This window comes from Mycteria americana, chromosome 13 (assembly GCF_035582795.1).
Source record: "Mycteria americana isolate JAX WOST 10 ecotype Jacksonville Zoo and Gardens chromosome 13, USCA_MyAme_1.0, whole genome shotgun sequence".
Taxonomy (NCBI): domain Eukaryota; kingdom Metazoa; phylum Chordata; class Aves; order Ciconiiformes; family Ciconiidae; genus Mycteria; species Mycteria americana.
This window is the reverse complement of record NC_134377.1, coordinates 16,586,813-16,607,146: the sequence shown is the minus strand read 5'-3', so window position 1 is coordinate 16,607,146 and position 20,334 is coordinate 16,586,813. Positions and strand designations below refer to the sequence as shown.

General features: G+C 46.8%; 1 protein-coding gene across 22 annotated transcripts in view; it reads right to left on the bottom strand.

Moving 5' to 3' along the window:
• FBRSL1 (fibrosin like 1) overlaps positions 1-20,334 on the bottom strand; it is a 554,989-nt gene that overhangs the window by 24,335 nt on the left and 510,320 nt on the right. For all 22 annotated transcript variants that reach the window (XM_075516665.1, XM_075516674.1, XM_075516686.1 and 19 more), the window contains 2 exons: positions 3,484-3,880; positions 1,676-1,929 (listed from right to left, as the gene is read on the bottom strand). In XM_075516665.1, coding sequence (XP_075372780.1) covers positions 1,676-1,929; positions 3,484-3,880 — 651 coding nt within the window. The remainder of the gene's footprint in view (positions 1-1,675; positions 1,930-3,483; positions 3,881-20,334) is intronic.

Genomic DNA, 20,334 nt, shown 5'->3' with positions numbered 1-20,334 from the left:
TACCGAGAGCACGCATGCACTCGAACGGCACAGCAAGGACTATGTGCTAGCGGCAGTTGGATCCTAGCTCTTCAGGGCTGCTCAGCAATATTGTTTGCTTTTAAGAAACTTTTACGTGAATGACAAGAGAAGCTCCTGGCGCTGCAGTGCTCTGTATCGATTTTATGATGTGCCAGTTTGCAGGCATTTCATATAATGCAGACAAGAGGCATTTCACTGTCTGCAGGGTTAGACGCCCAGACCTTTCCCTCCACTAACTTAGGCTTCTCCTGCTTAAATTGCAGCAGAAATCCTTTTAGTAGGAGCAAGACTGTTACCATTTCCTGGCAAGCTGCTGAATGTGAATAGGTCACTTGATCTTGCACCTCCTGAAGTTAATGGTGAAAACATACTTGCTTTCAGTGACTGCAATATCATGCTTTTAGTGAGTGCGCTGCTATTTCCTCTTGCAATACTTTCAAAGTCTCCATCACAGTAGTCCTTTGCCTTAAACGGGGGAAGCAATGAATAGGTCTCCCACAGTGCTGCCAACATCTTCCCAGCCATGTGGTTGAAATTCTAGATGGTGCCAGGGCCTGTGAAAGCCGGCAGCTTTGGCCTATGTGGTCCTGCTTCTGGCTAGGAACCCACGGCACTTTTGCCTATCGTCATTCAGAGAGCTCACTTTGGACTAATTCACATTTTTCTTTCGTTTAAAGAAGCAGTTATAAATAATGGGACATTATTTAGCTGCTGGAAGAAAAAAAGGGGATGCAAGGCCATCAGATTTTTCCGCAGCAAATCTGCTCTCTCCTTATTCCTTTAATTGACTTCGTAGGAAACAGAGGGTACGTTTTTTGCAAAATGCTTGTCCCGTTCAATCCCTGCTGAGTTAGTTGTGGAGTCAAATGCCAGATCAAAAGGAGGCCCCAGCAAGTCAAAGTTGCAGGAAGTCTCCAGCTGCCGGGGTCTCTTCCAGGGACAGCTGTAGGCTAATGGATAAGCTATCAACAGGGCATTTAGGGCAGAAGTGACAATAGAATGGGGGCCAGGGTGAACAAAGGAAACTTTTTAAAAGGACACGAAGATAGTGAGAGCTGAACAGCAGAGCTTGGCAGCTGAGCTGTCTCTGCCTCAGACAGAAAGGCCAAGGAGCCATGGGCACGCAGAGAGCTTGTGCTGGCACAGGCCGAGGAGAGGATCCTGCTCTGCCGGCAGGATGCGCTGCTTGTCGCAGCATCGGAGCCGGGGAGAGGTGTTCAGTTAGAACAACTTTCTGGGACGATCAGAAACAGTTTTTTCAAGTCAGTGCTAACAGCAGCAGCTTTCGTTAGAGTGGGGAGAAAGAAGGGGAGAATGGCAAACTGTACATCAGTTCTTTGTTAATCTAAAAAATGTCTGATGACTGTGGAATGCCACACTGGACAACTCATGCCCCGGAAAGGAGATTTTTTTTGGGAAAAATTTGTTTTGAAGACTTCTTACAGGAAGCTACAGTGCTGTCTCTATAATCCCTCATCTGGTAAAGCACGTCCAGGTCTCCTACCTGTTTCATGAGCACTCTCACAGTTCCAGCACACACTGCCCACGGAGGGGTCTGCGTCACTTTATTTTACCTGCCCACCAGCCAGCCCATCTCTCAACACCCTCGAGTGCATGCACGGCAGATCAGCCCTGGAAGAAGAAGGGAACCTACCCGCAGGGTGACCTGGTATCACGAGGCTGTTGGTAGGTAACGCTGGTGGAGGTGGCAGCGTGGGTGGGGTGGCGAACATGGCCGGATGGTGCTGGTGTTGGGTCTGCGATCTGAGAGAGAAGTGCGAGGTAGCAAGATTAGAGATGGAGAGGGGCAGAGCCGGGCCGGAGGAATGGTGCGGAGGAATCTGGGGGGAGAGGGGAAGGTGTTTCGGGAGGCTGATGCTTGTTGCACTGCTAGCACTGCTGCTCCGGCTGCAGAGAGAAAAAGATGGGGGGAAAAGGGGGGAGAGAGACAGAGAGAGACAGAGAGAGAGTGTGTTACAATACAAGACTGAAACAGTGCAAGAAACACACTACCACAACTATGTAACACTGATCTCCCCCAGCTTATGTTTTTGTTTTTCTTAATGGCAGTGGAGACAGTAACGAATCTTAATGAACTTCTCCAACAGGGCAGGACGGGGCTTGGGCTCTCTGGAGCGACATTTCCTCTGGTGCCTGAGCAAGTTACAATCCCCAGAGCTATCGATGAGATACTGATGAAGGCCACAGAGGCAGCTGGATCTTGTACCTTTATTTAGCCTCTGATGACCTTGCCGTGGCCACGTGCGTCCTTGTGATCGTACGACGCAATTACTCTAATTCCTTTTTCTGTTGCTCTGGGTGCACAGAGTTGCATAGTGTGAGTGACTTTGCGACCAAGTTGCATCTGCTGTGCATGCTGTGTAGCTATATTCACACAAGCATGCAAACACACGCCACGTTAATACATAATTTTTCTCATAATAATTCTGTATTTTACATCTTCTTCTGCTATTATTATTACTACTCCACTGCAAGTGATCTAAGTTTTGTGGGGTGAAAGGCACTATCACTGCAGTTATTATTTACTGTAATTCCCACAATACCAATCATTTGTTGCAATTTAAACCTCTGAGATATCTTGAATAGTTTGAAGTATTATTAATCATTTATACTATGGTGGCATTTACAGGGCAAAACCACAACAGAGCTTAAGTACGCAGGATACTATGAAATACACATTAATGGCTGCTCTCTGTATTCCTATTTTGACCCTTGTGCAGCCAAATATTATGTTTTAAATCAGTTTTCTCATCTTATTTAAACTAGCCTATTTCTGGTTTGGGAGGCAAGGCACGTTTTCTGTACCAGCAAAAAGACTACACAAGTTCCAGCTGACTCGCTAAACTCTTTTCTCTAGAAACGGTTTATCCGTACCATTTTCACCCATCCTACTTACTGGATGGAGGCAACTTAAACAGTGAAGCTAAGCCTCCTGCTAGATCTGAACATGTCAGATTGAAGCAGATCTCTCAGCCTACATGGGAGCCCTGTTCTAAGGGACACAGCATCTTCCAATATAGATATCCCTCTTTTGATGCCGGTGAACCAAAAAAACTGTGATAACGATGAACCAACCTCCTTCAATGGAAGCTGCTCAAACTCAAACCACCTTACATTTCTAAGGCAAGAACTAGCCAGCTCAGCCAAGACGGTGCAAAACTCTGCTAGAAACTGGACCTAAAGGAACTTTACCCCACGGTTCCACGTGCCTTTCTCCCAGAAAAGGAGCATTTATCACCATGTTTCAAACGCAGTTATGCACCACTGCTGGAAAATCCAGCCCGTGGAGTCAGCACAGAAAGTCCAACACCCAAAACATGGAGCATCTTCCACAGACAGTACGAGTGCTCTTGTCTGGCCTCCCGGCAATTTCTATCCCATTTGAAACAAGCTTTAGCCCAGCAGCAGCATAAAGATGACACGAATATCCCTTTCCCCTACCTGATATTATTGAGTCCGTTGTGGGCCACCTGGTGATGCACTTGGTAATTGAGAGGTGGAGGGATGTGACTCGGAGGCTGGGTCCGAAGCTCAGGTATTAACTGAGGCTGCGACTGCGGCCGAGGTTGAGGTTGTGACTGTGGCCGAGGCTGCGGCTGAGGCGTGAGCCTTGGTGGTGCTGGTGCTGAAATCACTGGCTCCTTCTTCAACAGTGGGCTTGCTCTGGCGCTTGACGTGGGCGCTGAGGAAGTAGAAGTCACGACGGCAGCTACTGGCTGGGGGCTGGGGATAGGCAGGGCGAAGGGCACGTCGGTGCTCAGTTCCCGGCTCCGCTCTAGCCCAGACACCTTTGGGACATTGGCTGCTTTCGCTTCTGGCTTGTCATTCAAGGTGGGACCTTATGGAGCAACGAGAAAAAGAACAAAGCGCACGCTGAAAGGTCTGCGTTTGTTTCTCTGCTTGGTAGAACATACGCCTGAGAAAAAACAAGTCATGTTTCAGCTCGTGGGAGCATCGTGGGAGCACTGCTGCTACATGATGGATGTGTGTTTGTGCGCCTGTCCTTCCGCTGCCCTTCACTGGCCAGTCTGCAGTACTTGTTAGCATGTGTGTGAGAGACTTAGCTGTCATTAAATGCATGCATACTACAAAGAACATACAGCTTTGTGACTTCTACGAGTCCCAAGGTTACGTACAGTAGGAGTGTGAACATGTCTCGAGTTACTGCTACAGTATTTCCTGCTCAATGTAAGTTTTAAGGCTGATCATTAAGACATTTCATTTTCTCAACAGTCTTTCAAGGTAATCTACATTGTGTTTAGGCTCAACTCCAGCTACCACGCACCGTGACCCAAGCACTAATCATTAACGATAACCCACCCGGCTTCTAGGGAGGAGGCTACCTGGGATCTTCGTGTAGCAAAGGATGGGGCAGTTCTGCAGCGAAGCTGTGACATTGCCGTTCCCTGGCCACACACTTGTGTGGAAGAGCAGAACAGAGAAGGCTGGCAAAATCCAGTCAGAAGCGCAGGGAGCACCCAAGTGTAGTCCTGCTCACCCTAAGTATTGCACACACCTGCATGCACGGCATGTCAAAACTATCAGGAATGCTGCGACTGTGCAAAATGCACCTACAGTGAGAATTCCATATGGGATTACTCCTTCTATGACGCCAAGTGTTTCTTTTTTTCCCAATTAAGCTAAACAAAGCAGCCCAAAGGGTTAAAAGGCTGGAAAGGAAACAGGGAAAAGGGAGGAAAGGAGAGATATTTCAGATCAAGCAGTATCCAAAAGGTTGGAGACAACCGACAGGACCAACATGAACGTGATTCAACTCCCACTGTAACTCCCTTTTCGACATAATCGGTGTATCCTTGAGTGCACATATACCCACAATTACAAGAAAAGCTGTTCGTGGGTTACGAGAACTAGTGTTGTCCGTGCTTCACATGCACACGCTCCACCGTGCACACACAGCACTTATAACTGACTTTTAGGATACATGCTTCTATTATCCACCAGAACATCTTGGGGGCTGTTTGCGTTTAGCTGGCTTGCAGACATGCAAGAGAAGCTACCTACACTCATTAACATGCTCCCAACACCCTCACGAACAAATTCCACCTTTGAAATTTTCCCGTCTCATCAAAGGACTGAGCCAGTTCCTGATGTAGGAGGTGTGGAAATAACACACAACACACACCGCGAGCTAATTCTGGCCGTGCCGACGCTCTAACCAGGCATTCGCGAACGCAGCCTATGCGAGGCCAGAGTCCTCACTGCTGCTGCTCGACGCCTTGAGCAGCACCGTGCCGGCACTAGATGAGAGGAGGACAGTGATGAATCAGAGCGTGGAGCACACCAGCTCACTTTCTGTACAGAAAATGCCCACGTGGTGATGGCATCTCCTTCCTTGAGATAAAAGGCAGTTTCCCACACTGCTTCTGGCTCTGCCTGCACTCTCACCATTGCACCATCTCCTTCATCAATCAATCAATCAATCAATCACTATGTATATATAAATTCAGAATGTGGAAAGAGAACGAATGGAAACATATGAACTACATTTATCAGCTGAAGATGCCTGAGGGCCCACCAGTAACAGAACAGAAGCCTTTCCAAACACCAGTGCTTTGGCTGGCGGCAAGTACGATCAACCCTGTACTTTCCAGGACCTTATACGTCTTTACAGGTTTGACACAATGTCTGGAGGTCCTAAATTATTCCCTACAACAAATATAAGGCTAACTCGCGTTTCAGTGAATTTCTTTTTCAAATATGAGTTCATGCACCACAGGTACCCTGATTTTTACCAACTAGACTTGGTTCCAATAGAATTTATTTCTAAAATCAAACTCTCATTGCTCTTGTGCACCATTATTTTTTATAATGCTACCCATGTCTGTAAATTTTCCTCAGATTTTATTACTAACAATCGAAAAATTGTCACTGACTAGTCAAGCCAGGGGTCCGCACCCTGTGCACTGTGGAGGAAGTGTATTCCCAGCTGTAGATCCCACTGTTTTTCAGGAGCTACCCATTAAAAGCAATTGGGTTTCATTCCTGACCATAGCCTTCCTGAGAGCCTATTAGCTCTTTCCATCCAACAGGCCTCCTCCTACAGAGCTAAACTTCATATCGTGTAATTATAGGCAATGTAGACTAATGGTGTATATTCAAAACACACTGGCACCACAAAAGTTAGTTGAGTAAAAAGTCAATTAGATCCAAAACAAATCAATAAAGTCCCGCATTAAAAGCAGCTGTTTGACCAGTTTTATGTACAACTATTGATTCCCTGTGGTTTCAGCATTAGTTCTCATTTGCAATTTTCTCACAGCAAAAGCTCATGCTCCCTTGCTGACGGACCTGACCAGCCAGCCTGGTTCTCTTAGTTAGTACTAGGGGTACACGACTAATTGCTGCTGCCAACTCGCATCTCTCAGCTTGCAGTACTGAAATGTTTTTGTGTTTCATCCTTGACAACAATGAAAATACCCAGATGCTTCCCCACCCCCCCGCCTCTGGAAAAGCTACGGGCATGAGTGTGACTATCTTCTCTCCTTTTGTAGCCACGTTGAGCAAAAGCAGAAGCACTGAGAAGGGAAAGATATGGTGTGAATTCATGGGCAAGCATGGAGAAGCATGTAAGAGACAGCAAAATCCCCAAGCCTTCCCAGCCACCGCTCGGGAAGGACAGTGGGTGAATCCTGGTGTTTTGGTGACTTTGCTGTTTCTCCTTCCGATGGCTGTGATGCAGCACACGAGGGAGAAGCTGCTTCATGTGACTGACTTGAGGGTGAACTGCAATGGGTGAAGGGAAGGGAACCACATGTGAACAAAGGCAGGACAAACCATGGAGAGAAATGACAGGAAGACAGCGACGCCAGGCACTGGGACCTGCCTGATGTTTGAGAGTCAAACCTTCTGAAAAGGAAACTTTTCTCACATCTAGGTGTTTCACTTAAGTCTCTGGTAAAATACATACAAAACAGAAAGCAGATGCCCAAATGGAAATACATCTCATCCATACGTCTCACTACTCTAGAGACACAAAAGGCACTTCTAAGCAAAGACTTCAGACCCTTCACTTCAGCTGACTCCATGGAGTGCCATCCCATGACCTACTCGCACTCTGACGCTGAAGAACATACACACGTCCTGGTTTTTCTTTCCTTTCACACTCTTCTACCAGCACTTACTTCTACCTGTTCAGTGCCTGTTTCCAACACCCAGTCACCAGCTAACCATACTCCCGAGGTCTCCAGAAACCTGACAATTTCGAGGCCATTTTCCCTGTGCAACTGAAGAAACAATGAAATTTTGAAGGCTACAATTACCTGGTTTCTTAGGTACTTAACAAGATCCTTACCATGATACCCATCACAAAAATCTCTAATTCAAGACTTTCCTCTCCATTCACATAAAAGTCTCTGAGCCACCTTCCCTGAAATCCCTCAGAAAGTTAATTTTAATGATTTTAACGAGAGATGTTGCCCATTCTGATCAGGATCTCAAACTCTGCAGTTTCTCTGTAGGATGCTCGAACGTCCCTCCTAAGGGAACTACACTCTTGTATGCCCAAGTTCCTTCCGATCGACCAGGCTGACTGCTGGTCACGTATGGAAATATCCCAAGGAAAGAAACCGAATATTCCCTTTTGTGCAAGCTGGATCAGGTTTCATCGAGGTCCCTTCAGAAATTTCTGTGTTTTGGCTCCTAATCTAGTCCTTCTAGGCAGATGGACCCGCGGAGCTGAGCACAACTGCTCCAACAAAAGCACAGACCCACCAGAACACACCACAACGTTCTAGAGGCAGAAATGTGTTTATTTTTTACCAAGTCCTAGAGTAATTTTCATGCTTAATGATAACAGGCTGAGCCAATTTGCCTAAGACTTGACAGTCAGCTCCAATAATTCAACCTTAATTAAACCTGAACGCATGTCAGTTCAGCTCGCCCCTTCACAGGAAATCTGACATTTGCAATGATTCATGTTTCAGCCATGTTATGGGAAGGCTGGATCACATCTGCCATTCTCCACCATGCAGAGCGCTACCCCTTTTCAGCATGCCAACTTTGTTTATTTTCTAACCAAACACTTTGGACTTCTTCCATTGAGAGGTTTTCTTAAATGAACAGACAGTGAAACATGTCTTGATCTCACGGGGATGAATGATGACTGAGGGCGAGAGACAGGGAAGAACAGACTGAAACTGCGCTAACAAGAGAAATAACAACAACCTGGGATTAGTAATTCTTGCCTCCTTGTTCAACTAATTTGTCATTTGGAGTGTTGCGAAATTTCAGCCTCCCTGTGTCCTGCGCTACATACCATTCCAATTTAACCTGGTAAAGATGAAAACTTTTAACAACTTTTAAAAGCATTGAGAGCTTTAGCTACTGCTGCTGGAACTCTGTAGAAACAAGAGTTGAAGTTTAAGGGAAACCCCAAAGTCAACTACGGTTGAATGTGCTGCAAAAAGCGTGTTTCAGAAGGAGCTACCTGAACCTGAAAGACCACCGGCACGGATCCAATATGAAACTTCAGTAAATTCAAAATCCGTGATTGGAATAAACACGCGCTGCCCATCCCCGTGGCTGCACTGGGCGACATGCTTGCCAGCGTGTAACTACACAGCATTGCAGGCTAAATACAATACAGAAAGTCCCAGACACAAATTAAACCTTTCTGTTACAGGAATTTGCTTTCAAGCTGATTAAGAGTAGCTCAAGTGCAAGGGATTAAACATGTAAAGGCTGCTTTGAGAACTCCAATAAGCAGTTACTGTGTTATACAAACAGCACTTAGGGCAACAGCAGTTCCAGCCCTGCCTCTTGCTCTTTGCAAGCTGCTGGTTGCTGCTGAAAGGGGACTGTCAACACACATACAATGTGCTTGGAAATAATCTAATCTTGCTTGCATGCCTTTCCTTTGTCTCTTGAAAAAAAAGTGGAGTCATTCAGATGTCTTTCTGCAGTCTCCCTCGTTGTATTCAAACAGCAAGGGTGATGTGAGAAAGAAATTCCTCCTCTACATCCTCCTCTACAGTGACATCTTTACCAATGGCAATTTCCCAAGAAACACAACAACCACCATCTGCAGCCTATCTATCCACCCTGTACACATCCTTGAAAACAGACATAAGCCAGGCTGGCTATGATGAGCCCTGCTCCGTCTTATAATTCCAGCAAGAAACGCTGCAAAAGCATCGCCACAGGAATCGTAGGGACACACGTGGCAGGAAGCTGAGTATTTCAGAGTTGGTTGATGAGTCCCAGAGACGAGTTTTGAACCACCAGCATGGGGAATGACTACAGCAGAGCATGATTCTACAGCAGTAGGTCAAACCAAAGAAATAACCAAAGGAGAGTATCCAATGAACTTCAGCAAACCTTTTTTTTTTAAATTGAGCTTTTGGAGCGCTGCATAATGTATTGTGGATATGCAACATATATAAGCACAAGAGAGAATAAAGCATTTTGCATTGGCAATGATAGCACTGACGTTGGCAGAGCGCTTACAAGTGACAATTCATATTTAAGTGCTAATTCTTCATCCTCAGCTGGCTTTTGCTTTTATATGGATGGCTTTTTCATTGCGTTTTAGGAGGGTAGCACTATTTAAGACATCAGACGATTAGCTTGATCTGCAAAGGTAAGGCAAGCAGAGCTACAACGCAGGAACTATGCAACATATAGGGCACCAAGTTCCTCCACCCATTTTAATGCAAATCAGCTTAAGACTGGCCGGAAGGCTCCGTGGTGTGTAACGTGAACCAGTTTTAACGTTATTGCGAAGCACAAGCCAAATTTCCATCATGACAGCGGCGTACTGCACACGTTAGGTCGTGTCAAAAAACGTTCTTCTGTGACACGGGCTCTTCCAACATCATAGGCCTCTGGTGGGTTTTCCACAAATAACTGCAGCGTTCCTTTCACAGAGGAAAGTACGCCGAACGGAGGCACGAACCCTCACGCCTGGCTTTGAACCCGCGCTGCCCACGCAGCCGCCCGCGTGCAGGGGAGCAGCTCCGTGTTCACGGCGCTGCTCCCCCGGCCCGTCCCCGAGACCGGGCGCCGGTGCAGCTTCCAGCGGGAAGCTCCTTCCGCAACCCGCTCTGGATTCGGCCCCTATCACTCCGTTCATTTGTACAGAGCTGTCTGTCAAGTCAAATCGTCTTGCGGCAATCCGAAACACCCTCCGAACAGCTGCCACTATCAATTACTCTCCCAGACAGCCTTGACTATCAGGAAGAGAACTGGAGCGAGCACTTGCCAGTTTTAATAAACTGTGTTGCCCAAGTCATTTAACCTGCTAGATTGCTGTATGCTGGGGCTGTAACAAGCCTTCAGCTTTTCAACCTAGAAGAAAGCAAGAGTGGCAAAAAGCTGTCAGCTCGGTCCTCAGAATTAACTTCCAAGGGTGTCTTCCCCCTCTCCCCGCCCTTCTGAAGCACCCAAGTTTAAAAGTAAAATATCTTCAAGTCATTCTCATAATGTCATGACAAGGAAAGCATCTCACATTTTTAACACAAAGCCAACGACTCCCGAGAGTGAAGGGTTGCCGTGCTCCACGATCTTCATGTTAGGAGCACACCTGAGCAGAGAGCTCCTCTCTCCTCTTCCACCCGCACGGACACGTCCCACGGGCACTCCCCAGCACCGACTCTGTCCGTCTGTCAGTCACCACCCCAGTGACACTGATGTGGCCGAGGGCTTCAGGATGCCCTGACCCCCCCAGGGCTCTGCACCCACCACTCCAGCCCGGTCCTTACACTCTCAGCACAGTTACAGGTTCTCGCCCAATTGAAAACTCAAGCGTGGCAAATCTACATTTACTCTGCTACTTTCAGGACTGGTAGGAGAGATTTCCTGAAGAAACATTTATTTAAAATTAAAACACTTGCATCCAGATGCGTGTTTTCAGTTTGCGGCTCATGTATATATCAAGATGTCTGTGAATGTTAATCAGAAAGAAAAGGTCTGTTGTCGTTAGGATTAATTTGCCATATAGGAATCTGCACTTCCGCTAGAAAGCTTATTGGACTCTGCAAATAAAAAAGAAGATTCAAACCCACTATGCTAAATGTTTTCCTTAGCCAGCTACGTAGATCAGAGCCTTTGTTGTGAAAGCTTGCAGCACAGAAAGATTTCACCCCCTCCCCTAGAAACTGAGAGCAAAAGCATTAAGACCTATGGACTTGACGCTGATTTGCTGCTTTATGGTTCTTTAATGGGATGTTTTATTCCTAGAGATTTGGGAGCTTTCCATGCTCTATCCAGGCATGTTAGCTGTAAGCATGCATGACGACACTCCAAAGCTGCAGAAGCTGAATGAAAATGGGTGCCAAACACAAGGACTGGGGCCAGAGCGTAAAGAAGAACGATCACCATTCAAATCCCCCCAAAGTAAGCCACACTGCATTTTCCTAGCAATGCTGCTTCTGGCAACATTTCAATGTAAAGCCGAAACTGGATTTGCAGCTAAAGCACCTACTGTGGATGCTGGCGTTGTAATGAGATTGAAAGTTTCATACAGGCTTTTAATCTAGGGCTATAATGGTGGATCAAATGCTGCAGGGTTAAATCTCTTCAGGACCACTCCTAAGCGATGCCGGATGCCTAAAAACCAGTGACGTAGGAGCCACTCTACTGCCCTGGCCACAAAATGTTACTAAACCTTCTTGTACGTACTTACTGAAGGTGTTTTTGTCTTGTTTTGGTCTTGTTTTGTTATGTGCGATGGCATAGTGTACACCTAATCGGAGTGACAGACAGGCAACAAGGTAAATAAGCTGTTAGAAAGACAACCCCCCCCAACACATGAAAACAAGCAAGCACAAATACTCAACTCCAGATGTAAGCTTTTAAACAGAGTAGCCTGCTATATACCAAGGAATCTTATGATTTTAATTAGTCAAACAAGGCCAAATAATAAACCATCAACTACTACATTACAGGAGAAAATGTACTACTTTTGCTGTTCGAAATCCATATCGATTCCCATCTAGCCTGCGAGTGAGTTATTAATCACTCCAATTAAATCATGAACACAGGTCTTTACGCTGAAATTGAACCCCCACCAATAGATCAATAACTCAAACCTCCAAGAGCAATTACTGCTCAGCATAATAGAGCAGCTCGTTACAGAGAGCTCCACGCAGACCACAATTCTCTCTCTCCTATCTTTCACAGGCAGTGCAAACAAACTGGGGAAAAAAAGATTTTATAACTATTATTTTCAAAATAAACAGACATCTGCTTAGAGTTACCTAATCTCTCTCACATCACAGAGGCAGATCTGCCAAGGTCACATTGGAGACATGATTACATTTTTTCACAATTTGTTATTCTAGCAAAGCCCTGATAAGATTGAACTATTGAAGTTCACACTCTGGTTTAATTTCAAGAGGTTAAATGCCAAATCCTTTTCTTATTGCTACAAGGAAGGGATCTGCCAGGCTGCATAATACCCTGTGTGGGCTAAGACAACAATTTTGTTTCATCTGCACAGTCTTATGAAGGTTTTGATTTTTTTTTTTTTTTTTAAATGACATCACAGAACTCCAAACTCCCAAAGAATCACTTAAAGTAAAATCAGAAAGTGGGACTGTTCCAGACGAGCGCGAATGACCTTTCAGACCTTCCAGCCTGGAGAAGTTAAGTCAATGGCTGGCTGAGAAAGCATACTCGCTAACCAAAACCAGAAAAAGGCAAGAAAGAACATTCTCAAACACCAGATCATCTCTGCTGGGAACGGGAGATGATTAACCTAACCAGCCAAGCGTACGCAGGGTCACAGAAATTCCCATCTCTGCCTTGGAAGATAACTGATGCTTGTCCTGATGCAAGGAAAAGAGGAACCGTCCGTGCACAGGCTCTCCGAGTGCCGCCGTGCCGCTTAGCTCCCACGTCCTTTCCAGGTGAGAGCCGTATTTCTGCACGCATCCTTGCTCCTGATCGGCCGGCCCCTTCAAGCAGGCCCCTGAGCGCCATCCATCATCCTTCATTAGGGAAGCTATTGGCAGCCAATTAAGTGGTGATGGACCCACGCCATTGAAGCTAATCAAGATGAGTTCATACCGTACCCTTCGGGCTGCAGGCACTGGCTCCTGTCTACGAGGGTTGTCACGTTCCTGCTTCCTCCCCTCACGGGCTCACTACTGGATATGTCGAAACAGCTTTGGCCAAGGCTCAGCATACGCACGGAAAAATGACACCAAATCAGGCAACGCAAGAAAACAAGCAGGTAGAGGGGCAGCGCTACGGCTGGGATCTCACCGTGGCTTTCCACCACCAGACACACAAATAGCTTTTACGAAAGGGAGGGAGGGAGGGAGATTATCTACTCCCCACTGCAGCAGAGGCAGAAAGAGGCCAGACAACAGTCTTCTTCCTCCCTAAAGGCCAGAGACTGTAACTGGAGTTAGAACAAATCGTCTTTTCTGGAATGTGGTATGTGCTACTCACGTGAACTACATCAGCTCAAAATCCAACATCCTACACCCATCTCCTCAAAGAGAGCTCATCTCTGGTCTCTAGATGACCACATGCATCAAATTCTGTGCTCCTGGTTGGCTTTCCAAACATTTTACTGGAAACACAGAGGCACACAACAGACCCTTTAAAACACACACACACGCACCCCAAATTCAGCCCCCGGACAGACACATATGGATTCAAACCGGCTTTTCAGCCAGTTTGAATGGCTGCGTTTCTATATAAACCAAAATTTTAAACGGAAAGAAACCTCTTTTATTTTCACCCCTTCCCGAGTCTACAGATAAGGATACAAAGAAGCACGTCTCTCCACTTAAATCAATGCGTGAGCATTACTTAGAGCAGAGAGTTGCTTGTAACGGTGTGTGGGATCCCCTTCCCCCAGAACTCAAAGGCCAAGCTGCACACGTTGTTAGGCTCCTAACTGACACCATTCAAACCCGCTGAGCTTCAACATAGAACAGCAAGGGGGTCCAGATTTGCTTGAAACCAGCTGTGATGGACCTGGTCTCCTCAGTTCCAAGCATGAAGCAGGAAAGGCCATCAAACTTCAGCTAACACCAGCAAGAGCAAAGAGTGTTTCAGCTGAAGGCTACTGCAGGTTCTGCTACTGCAGATCCTCTTTCATGGAAACAGCGGTGGCATCAAGCCGGCTACGCAGCCCAGGAAGCCAGTGAACATGTACAGGACCAGGCGAGAGGGATGTGCAGGGAACACGGCTGCAGAGTGAACTTGTGGCTCTAGCGGAGAGAACCGAAGATGCCACGGAAGGAAGCTCACCTCTAGAGTTCTGCTAAAGCTGAAGGAGCCACAAAACCTGCCCATTCCCCACACGCTTTGTGCCTACCAGACCCACTGTTTCAGCACATCGTGCTTTGTTTAAGAGGCTCTGTGCTAAACTCTGCCATTTACATTTTCAGGGGTAATAAAGGCAGCAGTAATAATTTCTAATGCATTTAAGTCTGCAGCAGTCTTTGCTAGGTGTCAGAAAACTGCAGAAAAAGACCTATTGTGCCTGGGTGCAATCCGTAGCTGAAGTGCCAGAGCTGCTTTTCTGGCCCAGGAAACTCAGAACTGAAAAATATAAAAGGGTGGCAAACAGAACTGCTTAGAAACCATCTCAGTAACCTGACTAACCTCCATACCTGATGTTATGGCTGGAGTTGTGAGAATAGAAAGTTCTGCTGCAAGGTGACTTAGTCTCTGCTAAACAGGAACTGCAAGGAGTGACTGACCATGCCCAAATTAGCAAACTCCTGTCTTATTTATTTGTTAAGGCCAGCCCTCACAGTTCAGTAACTGCTGTCACATTAGTGATATATGCTTACAATTTGGGAAAACAACGCTTGAGATCCAGCGCTTGTCAAGTGGGGCCAGCGCTTTCCAACCAGCAGCTGCCCATAGCCCGCGGCCTCCCCCTGCCCTCCCGCCCCAGCCCCAGGCACCAGGAGGCACCTTCCCGGCAGGTCCCTCGCTTAGGTGTAGCAGCAGCACATTCCTACTCTAAAACAACACGTGTAGCTGTTACCAAACTGCCTCCATTTTGCTGACAGTTATGCAGTAGCATCTCTTTCCATTAACTTTGTTGAGAATCTAGGGTCAAGATGAAGAAAAACTGGAAGAATTTTCCTGCAAGCTCAGGAGCAATAAGGTCTCCCACCTCACTCCTATATGCATGGTCAAAATCCAGCCCTAGAGCTGCTGGAACGGTATCCTAAGAAAAATTGAGATATTGAAATTAACAGACTGAATACATTCGACAACATTTCACCTTGCATCATGGATAATTAAAATATTTAAGGGACAAGCTGCAAGTTGTTAATCAGGGAACATTTACTTGAATGGTGTGTGCCCTTTGGATTTGGTCCCTATGGCAACCAAATATTCACTCCAAAAGGATGTGCTGGAAGAAGCATGTCAGGAGCTGCCTCAACGTTTTAATTCACAGAGTGAGCAATGAATAAATACAGCTACTGACAAGCACAGCACAGGCAAAAAAGGTTTGTAAACAGCATTAGGAAGCCACAGATGGCCTTTTGCTTTTTAAGACTGAAAAAGACCACTCCTCCTTTAAACACACCCACTATAAAGATCAAGGAAACTGGACCGTGCTGCACATGGGGTGTTGAATCACATGTATTAGCTGCTGGTAATAGAAGTTTTACAATAGAGGAGCTTTTCTTCAGTTTCTAACTTCTCAATCCTTGAGGATTGTGATTGTGTTTCCACTCCCTGTATTGGAAGAATGTTGCGTCAAAATCTTCAGAAATATCTTTTCTGTCTCACCTGGCTCAACGGGAGACAAACTTTGAGAATGCAATAGCATGCGAAAGACAGCTTTGCAGCATGCTCGAGAAGGAAAATGTGAGGGACGATTGGCTTTTCCTTCAAAACAGGAAGGGTGGCTTGGTACGCAGTGAGGAAAAGAAAAGAATACTTCATTGCACTGCAGACGGCAAACTCCTTCAGCATGATCTCAGTGTGTGAAACGCAGCTGCGAAGCTCCTTCCAGCTTTCTCCTTTGATGAAGTGTGAATTCTTCAATGGGCGGTAGAAATTTTGGAAATACTTTGGTGCCGGATCTAACAGAGGAACATTGTGTTGTGCAATGCAATGGAATCACACCCTGTTAATGAAAACGTACTCCTGAATCTCTTCTTGCGTGAGGGTTTATGGCTGTGGAAAGAAATCTCACAAGGCTGGAGGGTGCTGGATGGTGCGAGGCTGCACGGACTGCTGCGATGCCAGCCTGAATGTGCAAAAAGCCTGAAACAGTAACTCAAGACGTGTAAACCCAAATGCTTGCTCTACACTCCTCTTCCCCCGACTCCTTCGACTCCCTTTACGTCCACCGCGGCGGCCCTGCAATGACCGTTAGGCTTAAGCACAGCAACTTCTACAAGGCTGCCGGATGAGAGCGGTACCTTCAGCTGCAGGTTGTCAAGGCCATGGATGACGCTTGTGATTCTGACATGCATGAGGACTACTCACTGCAGTGAGGGAGAATCATGCAGCAGAGCATTCATTGCCCTACTAACTGATGTATTTGGCTTTCTTGGTGACAGGGCTTTGCTGGGAGCCCTGGCAGCACACAGCTCTGTCCTCTCCCACTTCCCAGGCACAGCCACGACTCTCACAGCCCCCACGTTACCCCCTGGGCTGCACGGGGCAGGCACTGCCACAGCACTAACCTCCCTCTTAGGCAGCAAACCCGTACAGACTCAGACGTCTGTAAGGATGATCACAGGAATTGTTTCACACAAAACTGCTGCACGTTTTTATTTCAGTATTGGGTGAAAGAAAGAGACAAGTATCTGGGCTTAGCCTGCAGATACTTTTCCAAGACAGTAATTGCTGCATAATTCATATTCTTGTTTTCACATTTGCCGTGTGTACCAACAACCCTACTGAATTCACTGTAAGTTTTTCCTTCAAGTCCTCTGCATGTCACAGTTTTTCCAAACAGCAGAAACACAAACAAGCAGAAGCGCAGCACTAAGCAGCAACTCGGGTTTGGCGAATTCCTGTAATCCCACATTCTTGCAAAGTCGGAGGGGAAAGTGGGGTCCAAGCTAATTCTTGAGAGTTTCCACTCCACATTAGCCCAGCAGACAACATCTTTCACTCATTATATCTGTATTTCCCTGCAAGCAGTTCTCTGTGAAGTCAGAATTGAGCCTTTGTATCCCTACCCAAAGCCACCTGCTCCCCATCAACTCCAGATCACACAGGCTGGAGGAGTGCTGCCCTCTACATGAGGCCAGGCTCATAAATAGTAAGTATTTGCGACTGATAGGAAATCTCAGCACAGTTAGAAGCAATTTATAGCTTCCGCACCAAAGAGGCTCACAAAGAAGTGGTAGCGATGATGCAGGTCCTCAACTCAGCCTTTCAGCAATGGTTTGAGGCACCTTTGCTCATATTAAACTAACTGGAGATTACGTACTAGATCCTTGCAGGGAGGGGATTCCTTCTTTCAACAAATGCACTTGTTCTAATGGACCCAAAAGGGTAAATCAATCCAACGATTACAAAAGAAACGCCTCACCTCTCAATGGGCAGAATCCAAGTTCTGGTGCCACCGGTTTTGTTTTTGAGGACACAATATGGTTTTGTTTTTGAGGACAACACTGCAACTGCCAGCGGTTAGTTTCAAGGAACCACCTCCTCCCACATTAACGTATTCATTTGCAAAATCTCTCACACATGTTGCGTGCAAGCTGGCTGAGAGCTTGATTCAGCTCTGACAGCATGAGAGCCTCTAGCCCAAATATCTGAAAGTAATAAAATCCACAGCATCCTCCCGACTCCTCGCGCTAACAGTGAATTGACCTATATTTACTTTGCATTATCTGTAGTGGGGAACCTACAGAGATATGTAACCACAATTACAGACAAAACGGAAGGGGCATCAGTTTCTAACACGTCTCCATCTCAGCTTGCTCCTCCCTTGGCTTGAAGTAAGGATCCTAATCCCACACCCAGCGTTTTGCCTTTCCACTAATTCTCTGCTGTAACGAGCAGGGAACTGGTAAGCCCTGTTCAGCTCTCAGATGCAACTGTAACAAGGACCACAGACGAACCTGCAGGACCAAGGGCCCTTTCGCCAGAGCAAGGCAGGACTGGGACACCGCACTGCAGAAGAGAACAAAGCGGTCCGGCTGGGTGGCGGGGCACGTAACACCGCTCAGCATCCTCACCCCTCTGCCCTGCCTTCTTACTTTCCCTGCCATATTCACTTTGGTTTTCTTAGGTATCTAACCAAACTGCAACAGCACCTCTTCATCTTACACAGAGGCATGTGCTTGTTCCCAGAAGATGGGAAGCAGTACCACTGGTCCATGCCGGGGCTGTGGACCTCACAGTGGGATAACTGTCACATGGAAAACGCAAGCAATAGTGTTTGTGTTACAGGCTATTCTCATGGCTAATGAAACGACTGGACTATCACACCCTACTTTATGATCACTCCACAAACAGAAATTAGGCCAGGAGGGACAGAGCACCCATTATTTCATATATAGACACAGGAAGCAAGGGAAATTATGAAATAAACCCTTGCAGACAGTAGGTGTTCCTGTGTTTTTAAAAAACTTCTCTCCAGCCCTTTGTTTGCAGGCAGGCTGGCTCAGGGCTGGGCTGTTCCCACAGCTCTGTGCTCCCCAGAGCTGCCGGAGGCTCGGAGTAGCTGCCCTGAATGAGTACGTTCCTTCCCAGTAATTCATTAAAACCAAAGTCAGATTTCCCTTATGTTAGGTGCTGCATGTTTCTGAAAAATCCCAGCCTCTTCTAAGACCAAACACAACTAAGAGCGGCAGGAAGGAAGCAAGGATATTCCCCATCATGAAAGGAGGAAAAAGGCACTGAGGAAGCAGTCGGCCCCTCCGATGCCACACCACGTCTCCAGGGACTAAAGCTCTGCTGCATCCACAAGATAAATCCACCTTCTCCCCCTCTGCCCACAGCAGCACAGAACAACCCCCCCGTTACCAGCTGCATGCTAGTAAAGGTTTCCCCTTTTCTTCCTCGTGTAAGGCATTTCCCACCCCTTCATTTTATAAATTACCAGAACAGACATTTAAATGTTCAAGAGTAATCTGAACTGAGTATTCATGCCTTGGGCATTTTTATGCTCTACAAGGAGAGAAACAAAAGGGCCTCATTTAATACCTCCCTACAGCATTCCCCGTTCCTGCTTCACTTGTGAATCTCCAAAGGCAAACTCTCGGCGGTTCAAGGTTCCTGCAATATCCCAGCCCTCCCCTCTCCCTTTCTAAGAGCAAGATGGGCTTTTAAAGCAAACCTCGCTGGCTGACTGGAACAGGTGGTGGGAATCCTTTAAAGCAGAGAAACATCATTTGTAACTAATAAAAAGAGAAGAAAATTCTGATTCCCGTGGTTTTATTAAGCACTCGCGGGAGTCATTCGGATGGCAGGCACATCTGCCGCTTCCGTGTGCTTCGGTGGCTCCCTCGGCGCTCCAGCACCGGAGCCGCGGGACGGAGAGAATGAACGGCCTCCGTGCACCTGCACCCTCCGCCTCCCGGGATGCCAAGGACTGGGGTGGCTCTGCCTGCTTTACGGGGGATTTTATGAATGCTGCATCAGTCCCAGAGCCTGGTGGGCCAGGCTAGGGGCTGAGCCTGTCTTCTGCCCTGGATTTTGAGATCTAGCTTTACAAAACCAGCAGAAGCCTCTATCTTCTCCAACATACAGAAACCATCCAACGTTTGAACAAAGTTTTGTGCCAGATCAAAAAGCCAGACTTGCAAAACCATCCTTGGGGCTTTGCTTTTATTCTTTAACAAAACCCTCCCCTACAATAACTGTCTGATCCTCAGTCTCGGAGAGAAACATCACAATATACTGAGCCTAAAACGTAGCTTAATCTCTTACTTTATAATTGACATGTAAAGAAGTCTAACTAGGAAAGGACCCCCAGGGCATGGCTGGCAAAAGCTGGGTTTGCTGTGTGGCACTGTGAGACAGCAGCTCTCCCAGAAGGTAGGGGAAGAACTGCAGCCCTGGGACAGCAGCTTGCTCCCATCTCCAGCCATGCTGTCTGCCTTTCTTCTTCCCTTACTGTCAAAACTGGAGAAGGGAGAGGTGACAAGCTGGAAAGGCACGGCCAAGACTCGAGAGCAAGAATTCAAAGCACCCCTGCCACGCTCCAAAGTGCTGTTATGGCTGCTCCCTATGTGCAGGGAATTAGGATACGGTCCCCAATCCAGCTACGAGCAAAGGAGGCAGAGGAATAGATGTGCTTTCTGCAGAGACCTCAGGTACTGCTCCTTTTCTGCATTAGCTGGCAAGCAAGAAACATCCATGGCTAAGAGCAAATGCTGGAAT